The 13,261-nt window shown below is 32.7% G+C and overlaps 1 protein-coding gene across 2 annotated transcripts in view; it reads left to right on the forward strand.

Moving 5' to 3' along the window:
- LOC116768246 (tyrosine-protein phosphatase non-receptor type 9-like) overlaps positions 1-13,261 on the forward strand; it is a 46,364-nt gene that overhangs the window by 18,854 nt on the left and 14,249 nt on the right. For both annotated transcript variants that reach the window (XM_032658921.2, XM_032658922.2), the window contains exon 5: positions 12,594-12,802. In XM_032658921.2, the coding sequence (XP_032514812.1) occupies positions 12,594-12,802 (209 nt within the window). The remainder of the gene's footprint in view (positions 1-12,593; positions 12,803-13,261) is intronic.

Raw genomic sequence — 13,261 nt, forward strand, 5'->3', positions numbered from 1 at the left:
CTGAAAAGATAACGTTATCAATTTAAATAATTGAAAATTCTGTCTATCTTAAAAAATAATGTGTATCAAGAGACTATGAAATTTAAATTTGTTTTAAACTATTAAGTATATTTTTTTATGTAATAAAGTTTAATTTTTATGGAGCGGACAATGTTTATTTATGTATATATATTAATTGAGAAATTTATCCGTCTGTCATAATAAAAATCATATCATCGGGTTGTACTAAAACCAGCTAAAATAAACTCTGTCATTGTTACGAAATATAGTAAACGTAATGTTTTGACTACCTAATTCGTGTAATAAATGTAATTTTTCATGGTTCCCGGATTTGTAGAGCACATCAAACGAAAGTTAAAAATGTTACGTAATTACAGAACTGTATGCTTAGTCTAAGTTTCAACACTATATACTTCTCGTTAACAGTTTAATATTCATGAATCTTTGCACATTATATATAGCATTAACTTGACCAATTTTATTGAATCCGATACGGTTAAACGTTTCGTGTATTGTGACGAATGACGATGCGAACTTGGACTAAGCTATTTTCTTAAATTTTATATCTCGATATTATATAACAAATATAGATAAAACATACTTACCGTTCATATATTTATATATGTATTGGAAAGTTTGAAAATGATTATTTATGTAACAGGAATATTGTTAATTTTCATAAGTATTGTTTGATAGTGAAATAGAAATATAGTAAAAAAACATAGTCCTAATATAAATTTGTGTAATGCGCCACTCAATGGTGTGAACGTATTATATGTAAATATTGGCATGTGTTATAATCATTGTTAGTTGTAACAAAATGTTCTTGAATGTTATTATTTTAATGTTATTTACTACATGTGTATAATCGCGAGTATTAAGAACCAGTCAATCAAGGTCGTATCTCCAGAGCTCGTCTAAGCCGGCTCTATAGCTCTCCTAACACGCTTCAAGCCAGCAAACCGTCGCCATATTGATTTCTATGAACTAATTTTTTCATGTGACGTCGCCGCCTAGTTATCCATTTTGTAGTTTCGACATCGTTTATACCTAGTTAGTTATTATCCTCGACTTGGCCGGCATAAAGAGTACTTAAAATATTGTCGTATTCAATAGCAAAACGACGATGTGGGATGTAAGCGAATCGAGAACATCACGTGAAACGCAATTATAATTGCGCAGTTGCCCTCCATTGTTTTGCTTAAATTATTCCGCATTTGACTATCTATATTAAATAGATAAATAAGTGGTTATCGATAAAGGTGTTTTTTTTGGGAGAGAAAATTTGTAAATTTTCCTCATGTCTATACATAGGGCGCGTGAGTTATTTCGGACGCGGTGAAACGTTCGGGGCTTCCCGGATCAAACATGTGTTAGTTGCTGTGACGTAACTACTGAATCGATTGAATGTAAACATTTTGCCGTTCTGTTCTGTTTCTTAGTAAAAGTTTAAAGTTTAAATATTCGCACATGATAGTGTAGATGAAATAAAGACTGAAAGTATGTAGTGTGCCGATAAAATATTGTGTTATGGATGCTGGTAGCTGGTGGAGGCCGGTTCGCTCTTCACCTTGTCAAGTTATCCGCCTGAGTCATCAGACCAAGGTCTCCCAGCCGTACCCTGTGCGGCTAGACTATTGCGTTGTATTGTAAATGTTGTTGTCGCGTTGTTTTTTATATAGCGGTGATGTTGATCGCGTGACAGCTGCCTGTATCCTGTAAACAATTCGTCAATCATTGTTATACACTATTAGGTATAGTGAACTATTAGGTATTATTTGTTTTTAGTGTAAACATGTTATCTATGGAGTATGGAGTTGAAAGAGAAATGACATGGGAAGTAAATATTTTTCTAGCTATATTTGTACAAAGTCTATATGTATATAAATAAAGTTATGGCCAACTATGACTATCAATAACTTAGTCGCTGACCGACTGTCAAGTGGGCGAGCCGGCGAGGCGGTCACAGCTTGTGAATAAAACGGATAACGTGCCGAGTGTTTTACAATGTTAACTTTAATGTGATGTTAATGTTATTCCACACGGCGGCCCCTTTCCATTTCATTTGGTTATAATTGATAATGAAGGAAAACACATGTGCTATTATTACGTTCGCTTCCAAAAATGTCGTCTGACTAAAATTTACATAAAATTTTGTCGATACACAGTCACAGTCATGTCCAAACAGCATCGTAGTAGAATGTGTGATAGACGCTATTAACCGATATCGTAGTTCTGTAGTTTTTTATATTGTTGACTTTATGAAGATTATAGAATATTTATATGGATGACGTCATTGCTTTTAAAGTTTTTAATTATTAAAGGAAACAGTTGTAATCGAGTTGGGTCTATTTGAGTGTTCGTCCGAGTTGAAAAACTATTTATCGCACGCGACGCTAATATCCTGTCTCGAATAGGCTATCAGATGTCTGATATTGATTACATTGTATGGTATTCCTTAAAACGTAACACTAGTTGCAGAATACGACTTTGGCTGTTTTATTAAATTTACGAATATAAATATATATATGTATATATAACGTTCGAAAGTAATATTTTAAGTTTTCAATTAAATATCAAATATGTATACGTATCAATGTATCAGTGGTTACGCCTAATTTTTTTACAAAACAAGTTTCTTGAATAGGTATTAAGGGGGGCGGTAATTTTACAATTGCCCATGATGCGGGCGGTTTGTCATATATATCAATCATTATTGATGTTTTAATCCTAAACGGAATATATGTTCTCTGTTTTATTTTGTACCTGCCAGTTCTAAGACGTGTTAAGTCCGTCGCAGTATACGAACATTTTTATATTACGTAACAAAGTATTCAAAACCACTAGTACATATATAAAAGTGATTTCCTCTAATTAATTATAGTTTTACTTTAAAAATAAGCAATTCGAATGTCATTGTTTGTGAATACCAATTTCGTATCATTCATAAGCGATATCAAAGTGCTGTAATGTATTATAATGAAAACATTGGTAATATATATTTTTTTAATTACCGAGTCTCAATGTTAATATCTCACTATCAGTATTAACAGACATTTTAAATTAATTAAAAAAAAAAATGTTATTTGTGTTAAACGAAGACTTACGTGTTTCGTTAACACGATACCTGTTAATGTGGAATAATTAAAATTCTATGTTTATTCCGAGGCCTCAATACACATGGGATGATTAATATCCGCTGGAGAAGGTCGCGGGTGATGACGTCACCTCCGCCATCGGACAACTTCCGCCCGTGAGCTACCATCACCATCACAACCTACCACCTACCGTTAAATAAGACACGTTTCTTTATATATGACATTACAACATTTTTAGTGATATTTTTGTGTTAAGAAATGGTATTTGTAGGTCAAACAAATTGCGGACTCAATTTTATCCGTACGAAAAGTTTTTTCGTACAGACAAAAACGTTTCTACTAATAAAAAAAAATGTACTAAAGTGGAAGTGGCCTAACTAAACTCGTATAACACATGTAAGACGGAGTTGATAAGAATGTCCCGTCAAAATCTGTCCAGCGTTTCGGAGATCAGCCGATACAAACAGACACACGGATAGGTAAAAGTTGGAAAATAAATATTTTGGTATACCATCCATCGTATTCATAATATATATCAGTATTTAGTAAAAAACACTTAAATTTTATGTATATATTTAAGTCGTTTGAAACTGATATGGTTTTTTTTTATTTTAAATTCAGGGAGTTAAGAAATGAGGTTTTTTATATACAAGACAATAGTCCAATTTAAGGGGTGAGAGAAACTAACACCACTCACAAAAGCTCCTCGGTTCCTTTGTATAGTTTTAATTGTTGTGAAAATTCGCTTTCATATTTTTAGCGGACGACTCAAGAAACCCAGTTATAGCGATCCAACTAACAGGGGTGCAACCATCATAATCGGGAATCGTAAAATAATATTAGGGTAGTTTTTTATTCGCAAAGATCTCACCCAACCCATATTTTCATGCACATACCGCATACAATACGGAAACAAAGGAACGGTCTCGTTTCCATTCATCTGCGCTATATTATGATGCAATTCTTTTCATCACAACACCCGTTCACGGTCGATGGTCACGAGAATCCTTGGGTTCGGATTCAGTGATCGAACACCCAACGAGCGTATCTGGAACGGCTTCAAACTCGTACATTAATATTATATAATTACATAGCTCTACTCCATGTTCATATTACATAGAAATCACGCTGCAGTTACCTCGCTCCGATGACACAGTTTTGTATCAAACATACTCGTAATATTAATGTTCTGCGAGCGTTGAATACAGATTTATTGACAATTTGTTATTTGACTAATGTTTTTTTTTTTGTTAGTGCACAGTTTTGTTACGTACAATGTTATCCCACTGATATTATCTATGCGAATATTTCTGTAGATTAATCTTTGGATGTTTGATGTTCTTTCACTTGAAATTTGCTTACCAAATTTGGATGAAACTTTACAGTAATTAAGCTTAGACATCAAAATAAGACAGGATATAATTTATTCCGTATAATTGTCGCATCATCGAGGCACAACAGTTGTTTTGTGTATGACGTCACGAAACGCAGATTTTAGATGTCGCTGCCGGTCGAATAACACATTTATTGTTTTAGAATTCTTTAAGCATTTCTCTTGAGCTTATCGCAGACCCCGCGAACGAAGTGGCAGGAAAAAACTAGTGATATAGATGTATTACTGGAAGGTCCAAATGAATGTAACGTTAGCTAAATTCCCAACACCTGGCGAAAGCAGCTGCTTGCTAACGTGTTGGTTTTTTTTTGCCCGAATATTTATTTTAGTGCGTTACGTAATGTAGAAAATAACTTGCAATCCCCATGACCCTATTCTGAGTAACAGAAAGCTGAGACATTATTTTAGTTGCTCGAAAGTGGGTATGCGTTTTGTTAAATTTGGCTTCATTCCATGTTGAAATGAGCACAGGTCGCTGGCGGACCATTATACAGCCAGTACAACAGACAATAGCAGAGTTTATTTGTTTTTTATTATTGTATCATTATAAATGTATAATTTTTTATTATATTTAGTTACAAGTAATGTTATCGAGGTGAGCGTGTTTTTATCTAAACTAGACTAGATAATGTTCTGAGTAATATCGTTTGATCCTTCAAAGCGTTTCCGGTCCGCTGATACGCACCCCTTCATTATATGTTAGAGCTAAAGTTGACGTATCGTTTTAAAACTAGGATGACACGCCACGAAACGCCACTATAGGCCACGCCACACCACTATAGGCCACACCACGACACGCCTGACCTATATCATACCCAGCCTGGTACGTCGCCAGCTCTATTGCTGTTATTTCTTTTTATACATTAATACAGAGATGTCTCTAATGAGAGTTTGAAGTATATTAAACATCTGATTTAGTCTCAATTCATGTAAAAGGCGAACGGTAATTTTCCATTCGGTAATCAAGCCATTAAATGTCACTAAAATTTACGCTAGCGGTTGCTCTGTAAACGGAGCGTTCGCCTTTTAACTTACGGCGTCTAATTAAATAATTTGCTGTGTAATATGTTTTAGAAACTTTTGGTCGGTTTAGTTGTCTTTGTGTTGTAAATGAAAATCATATACAAAACCGCCGATCAATGGAGCAAGGTTGTGAGATAATTTTAATTAAGGAAGTTGTATCTTTTTGTAGGGCACTGTTATACAAGGTCGTTATAAAGAGTATATGTTATATAAATCATTTATAACATTTTTATTTAATAATTTTATATTCTTTCCTTTTTTATGTTTTATTTTCTGTCCCATGGAGGAGTCATGGAGTCGTGGGTAGCCTGTTCGGTAGGATAGTTATTCTGATGTTTACAAATCAGTTGACAATCGAGGCGTATATATTTAGCAGGTTATCGTTACTAAATTAATGACAATTATTTTATAATTTATTTTTTTATGAGATAAATATTTAAATTTTAATTTAAACAAATAAAACAAGCTAATAAAATCTGCTATTAATCAATCTGTTATTTATTTCATATGAGTTGACATTGTATATTGTAAAACTAAATCGTTGTTTTTGTCATAACCAATATGTTTATAAAACGATATTCTATTTTTTATAGGTGTAATTTTTTTAATACTTTATATATATAAATACATATTTGGTTAGCAACGCTCTCGATCCGTACTTGCCCTATCGATTTTACGACCTACTCTCGTGACTTGAACACTTCGACCCTTCTTCACCTATATATAACATTCATATACACTTGTTATATACTAGGAACTCAATAATAGTTTTATATATATATACATAGGAAAATAAACTCCTTAGAAGAAAAGTATATTCACTTTTTTAAAAAGTATGTATAGTAATGTGTAAATAATAAGTAAAGCAATCGATCATCGTCAAAAGACAAAATGAATATAAATGTTTTAAAATTAATATAAAGTATTTTTACACGTTATGCGTTGACGTCATTCACATTTATTTCTATAACAACATGAGACAATGTGAATAATGTTAAATTATCACATTGATTTTTATAACAAAAATCTTTTATGACTAAAATAATTTTATTATAATTTTTATGTACTGTATGGTAAAAGCTGCTATTTAAGCATTTAACTTTAAAAGTAATTCAGTACAATCAGATATATATGACGAACGAACAAGTAAGCTGTGCGATAATTCTATTATTGTGTTTGAAATAAGTAGGTCATTATGTAAATTATCTTTATATATTTTTTTAATATTAATAATGTTCGTGCGTTCATGTTGAATATGTAGCCTTAGTATTACTTGACCGAGTCAACCTAAACACTCGGCTAATGTGTTGATTCATACTAAGTGTTAACTTGTATTTTGGTAAGCCTCTGTATTTGTCAGAATACAATTCTGTCGCTAACCCGAAACAATTGGGGCACAATAGCGACGTGTTAAACTGCTCACTGTTTTGGGTAACCGCATCTGATAGGATGAGCGGAACCCATAGTATGAGTTTGAAACTTAAACATTAAATAATTGTTATTAAAAACGTTGATACTATCTGTTTTAAGTTCGACATCGTATACTCATACTAGGTCAGTGTTTTTATGAATATATTTATAGTTCATATTATTATTTATATTTATATCTCACTACTTCCATCCTTTATCGGAATACATTACTTGAGAATGTCTAACCCCCTCCATATAAGATGTAAATAGTATATACATATAACATAAGTTAACATGTCTGCTTATAGACATGTGTTTGGGACACTATTGTTTATTTTTATCTCCTTTCTCTAACTGTTTTCAATCTTTTCTTTTATCTTTTAATATCTTTTCCTTAAACACAATCTTCCAAGTTGAATTTAAATATTATTCAACGTATTATAGAGATATTTTAAATGTTTTAATTATCAGTGTTTAGATTCGGAGACTGAGATATAGAGTGAAAGCACTCGATAAGTTTGTTATTGCCGAATAAGTTTGACCTTGAACTGAGCACGTGTAAACGTCCAGGAGAATGAATGATTACTTGATATACATGCTCTTTGACCCAGTTTCTTTCGCAGCACCGATTCTCAGCCGACCGTCTCCTGGGATTATCCATTACTTACAGCACTCGGCTGATCTACGAGATAATTTTGGATTGCAAAATTATTCTTAGGAATCAGTGTCCCAATATATTATAGTATATATTTCTTTTTTAAATAATAATAAAATTACAATGAAAATTGTTTAAAAATATCAACTTGAATAGTTAAAATTTATTGCTTTATATATGTTGATAGTAAATGTATTTATATAAAACCTATTTGGTTTTGGTTTGAGTATTCATCGTTGTATATTTATAATGCGATGACGTTTTATAACGTGTTATGTCTAATGATGTTTAGATGGATAGCTTCTGTCGTATAGAAATATTGAGGATGATCCCATGAACAAGGAATTGTTTGAGACACAAAATTAAGTGAAATTAATTATAAATGACATGTTTCGTTCGTAATTAGTTTAGATGATTTAATTACAAAAAATAACTCTCTCACTTGGCGATAAAAATTTTGTTGCTATATGTATATATAAATCTTGTGTATTTTGTCATTGTTTACGTCATGGCTTCAAACGTGCGGCGACTCAGTACCTGTAATAAGGTTTGCTTATGTATTGGGAACAGTTCAACAGACAACGCAGACAATATATACGTGTACTTGTATTAATTAAATGTTCAACGTCGCGTTTTAAAATACAGGTGATATAGAATTTAATCAGTGTAATTTTGTTCCTTTAAAGATATAACTGACTTCGTTTGTAACATGTGCGTGCGTATCTGTAATTTAAAAATATGTTAAATTTCTGAAGTTATTTTATTTTATTACCGTCAATTGCATCGAAATTAGTGCAGCTCTTACGGAGTTTTGCAGAACAAATGGACAGACATGTCATTTTCTGTGACTTTTTGTGTTACGAATTTCAAATTGAAAATCATGGTCGTGTTATAAAACTGTTTTCTTAATTTAAGTGTGTTTAAACTTAAAATCATAATTAGTCATACGGAATGATTTTGAAAGATATTAACATATATAATAAATAATAATAAAAATATAAATAAATATAACATTAAATCGTGTAAGTCTAATGAGTTTATATATCGCCCCAGCGATAGATCGAACCCGTGACATTTAAATCAAAAGGTCAGCATCGTAATATTAAGTAGAGACATCAATTTTATTTTTAACCGTCTATTTGATTACCACAAGTTTGCACCGTCACACTACATACAAGCGTTTTCCCGTTACTCATTCGATAATCTATGTTAATACTATGATATGTGAAGATTTATTAAAAATGTTAACGTTCCGTATGTAGTGTGTACAGACTTGGGGTAAGCACATTGTTAATTTTAAATCTTAATATTGTAATACTTTAAAACCACACTTTACCTTCAAGTCATTATTAAATGTACCAGAAACTATTTTGTTTGTATGTGATAATGATTTTATTTTAAATGTATATTATTAAGGTTCCTTTAAATGTTCAGTTTCATTCATTTTTATTTCAATCTCTTATATATTCTTATTTACTTATAGTTAAACTTTCCTCATACTCTATATTTAAATGCCTTAGGTATTATAATATTTTGCAAAGTATGTAAATTATTCCCTCTCGTAATTTATGGTAAGGGAATTTTACTTGTCGGTGTCTATGTAAACTTGTATGCTAGGAGTTTTCTCATTTCGTGTTTGAATGCCATCGTTTCACTTCATTTTTGTAGCTTAAAAGCTATACGTGACTCCTTTTGATGCTCACAAAGCAGCGCAATCTAAGATGGCCTCTCAGAGAAGTTATTAAGAAAGGATAGCGGACGCGGTAGGCTAGTGTAAATGCTCGTGAAATATAAAGGTGCAAGTTTTATTGAGGCGCTATTTTAATGTTTTAAGTCGAGTGGCGCGGCGCCATTGTGCATTGTTAATGTATCCGGAAGACGTTCGTTCTGTAAGTGCAGCTGCTGTGCAGTCAATGAATGTGGCCATTTAGCGTCAAGCCCCTCTTGATTATTGCACTCGACGACCGTGTTTTTTCTTTATCTCTCATTCCCCACCTGGGTTACGGATTAGCGTTCTCTATAGACACGGATATATATGTCGAAAGTTTTAAGTTAGGTGTACGTTGTGACAGAAAATAATTTCCGTTCAAGAGATTCTCGTCTCGTGAGTTGTGGATGAGATTATTCAAAAAGGCTAGTGTCGGGGGAATATGTCGTAGAAATTTTTCTATTCTAGAATATTATTTTTCTAAAGAATTTTTCCCGGGTTCGACCCAAATTTAAATAGAATTTGTTTTTGAGTCACAATCAAAATATAATGTTTTGAAGTACAGTTTATGCGTTTAATTTTAATTGTGTTTCATTGTATTCTCTAAATCTCTCAGCTGCAGTCATCTCGTTGTAAGCAATGCATAGACGTGTTGCGACGGATGTACCGAGTGTTGAAGAGCCCTCGTTTGAAGCAGCTTGAGATCAGCTCACAGTTCACTGTAGGATTGTTTGTCTCGCTACGTAGCTTCAATATATAATAGGATTAAGTTCAACTAGACTGTAGCAAATCCGCTTCGTTAATATTAAATCAGAATGTCTATGGAAATTGTAATTTTAACAAATTTGTATGTGTTTCTTGTATTTTGATGAAAACTAAATTTCTTTTAGTAGTATTATACAGTAGATAGTTTGGTACGCTCAACAATTTTCATGAAGTATGGTTTGTGTATATTGTGAACTAAAATGAGGAATACCACTACAATGTTTAGATTTTTTATAAAATTATAAAACTAACAAAAAAATCAGTTTTAAATAAGCTAAAATTTCTTTTTATAATTATTTCATGAGAAAGAAAGCTGAGACCCTAAAATAATTCCTGTTCCATACATCAACAACTCTAAAACTATCCTCTCCAACGTAGTATAGACATATCGTATTGCAATAATATAAGGAAGGGTTGATATATCTCGGTACACAGATTGCAGCGCCAGGTGTTACCAACCTATGTCATAAGGTCACTTCATATACAGCTCTTATAAAAAAAAAATAACTGTATTAAAGGGACTTTATAAATAATCGATGATATTAGATAATTTTATTTATGTATGAACAATAAGCTTTCATTGAGCCTTCGTTGTGTTTATAACGGGTTTAATGCCTTATCGTTGAAATAACGTGGTTCCGTGACGTGTCTCGTCCCGACGTCTGTGCATAACGAGCTGGTTTGGGAACCCCTGGCTGTGTATGCTTTAATTAATATTTATAGTGAGGGACGTCACTGATTCGTCTGGTTTAAGACCTTACCGAGGACATTACAGCGTTACTGTGATGTATGGTTATGTTATAAGAATGTGAATTTAATTAAAGCGTATTAATTTTGCATTGAAATCATAACTTGATACGCGAAGGGACCGAAACTGAGGTCATTGACCTCGCACCCTTAAATTTCTTGTCGTCCCAAGTCTGTTTGTTCACCCCAAAATTGTCGGATACGTAGGTTTTATTGACCCTAAGTAGGTAATACGATGCACTTAACTCCTCTCACGGCTGGCTTCAAAGCAATCGATATCCAACGATATTTATACGCCTGGCTGCATTTAGTTCTGACTAATTTTAGTATAGCCTCGTTTATATATATATCAGACGTATAAAGTTCTTGATTATCCGTTGAAAGAGCACATTATATATGAACAGTTTCATTTATAAATTGCTCGTTCATTAATACGTAATTTAGAAGTGAAAACTCTCTGAACAAAATAAATGATGAACATTTTAGTCGTAAAGGTTTGGTTAAGCCTAAGGTATAATTAATAAAATTTTAATTTAGTTATCCTGTATGAAGAGAGCCCCGTCTATGTCCTCATTGACATAGCGGTTTTTATCTTTTGGACCGTTTCATATAATTTATAATTTTCACCCGTCCCAGTAGTTGTGATAATTTTTATTTATATGATAAGCATCAACTCGTTGATCGCCCTTTTTCAAATCATCGAGTATTTGTATGAGTAACGTTTGATTGTATTTTTAAAACGTTACGGAATGCTGGTTTTGTTGACTATCCTCACTCTAAATGTTTTAGTGAGATTTCAATGTACATATATCTGAATGGAAATATATCACATTATTTTTAAATGCACGTAAAGGTAAAGACTCTAAAAAATAATCGAATAAAAAGAAGAAGAAAAGACATCAAAGGGGATTTTTAAGTAATGTCTAGCCATAATTCACTTGTACATTATAAAAGTACGGGTGAAAGTGTTCTTTATTGGCTAGCCTCGTCTCTGTACGGTAGACGGATGTTTTAATATGCGCCTAATATATCATAGAAAGTTTATAACTTTCGCTCCACTCGACGTCTTAACTGTAACTTGAATTTGTCACTACGGTGATTATAATTCAAGTCTTAAATGTATCCTATAATATATCTTAAATGTAGTCTCAAATGTATCAGCGAAATGGCTATGGATTTTGCGTATTCTATTTTAGTCTTATCGATTTTTTTCGTAAATAAAATTATAATCGTATATAATGGAAGGAGTTTCGTTGGTTTAAGGTCAATGGAATAACTCTTTGAGTCAGTCATCGTCTCTACGTATAACATTACCGAGAAGACACTCGGTCGAGCATCGACTGTGATAGAATTTCTAGGAAAAATGTCCGTGATGTTCCTCCTCTGACTTATTTGGTTCGGGTTTTCCTATAGAGAGATTGTAGGTTCCTTCAAACAGATGCAACTTTTATAGGACACATATAAACTTATAGACATACGTATATATATAATTTTATCATAATATTATGACCTTTAAATTTGTATGCTTAACTCAACTTGAAACTAAAAACCATTGAAACTTAGAGTAAGCACGCTTAAAGTTTCAAAACATTTATTTGTGGATAAAAGGCATATCGTTCATATTTCACTTGTTAATACCTTCGATAATTGAATTTTGCATTCTTTTTCTCTTCTTATAAATCCGTCACCAGGCGAATTGTTGAGGTCACTACCTTAGATATAACAATGAATTGAGCTAGACTATACTTGCGTTACATTTGCAACAACCTACTGAGATTCGTTTTAATTACACAGGGCGGTTATCCTGCTAAGTTGAAAAAGGTGTTAATAGTGACGGCACCGTTGTGGTTCAAGGCTCCGTTCCGTATCCTCCGACTGTTCGTGCGCGAGAAGCTCCGTGAGCGCGTGCACACGGTGAGCGCCCCGCAACTGGGCGCCCACGTGCCGCGGGCCAGTCTGCCCAAACAACTGGGCGGACAATTAGAACCAGACCACGCAGCCTGGTGAGTGAGCCTTTAATATACCTGACGACTCAAGTAATGGCTTGTTGATTTAATACTCATTGTAAGTAATATCATTTCAATTAGTAAATAATCTATGTTAGTTGTGGCTTGAATTTGTAGTACTAACTCTTTACTTCATAACGACTCGTCAATAACTATACCATAACGTTACATACGTATAGTTTTTCATCTCCCGTCATTTTACAAATAGTTTATTTCACATTATATGTTCATACGTTATTATGAAGCATGGAATATTTTAATATTTTAACAGCAATGTGTACGTATATATGGGGATAATGTTTTTTTTTATATTAAAAGTCAATATTCATAATTAATGTCTTCTCTATGTGATCCGCATTGCGTATTTATCTCGTATATAAAAGTTATGAATATTCTACGTTACTATTTAAAAAGTCATTTGTTTGACAATTTACATAATATGTATGTATATACAAA

Source organism: Danaus plexippus, chromosome 19 (genome assembly GCF_018135715.1).
Source record: "Danaus plexippus chromosome 19, MEX_DaPlex, whole genome shotgun sequence".
NCBI lineage: Eukaryota > Metazoa > Arthropoda > Insecta > Lepidoptera > Nymphalidae > Danaus > Danaus plexippus.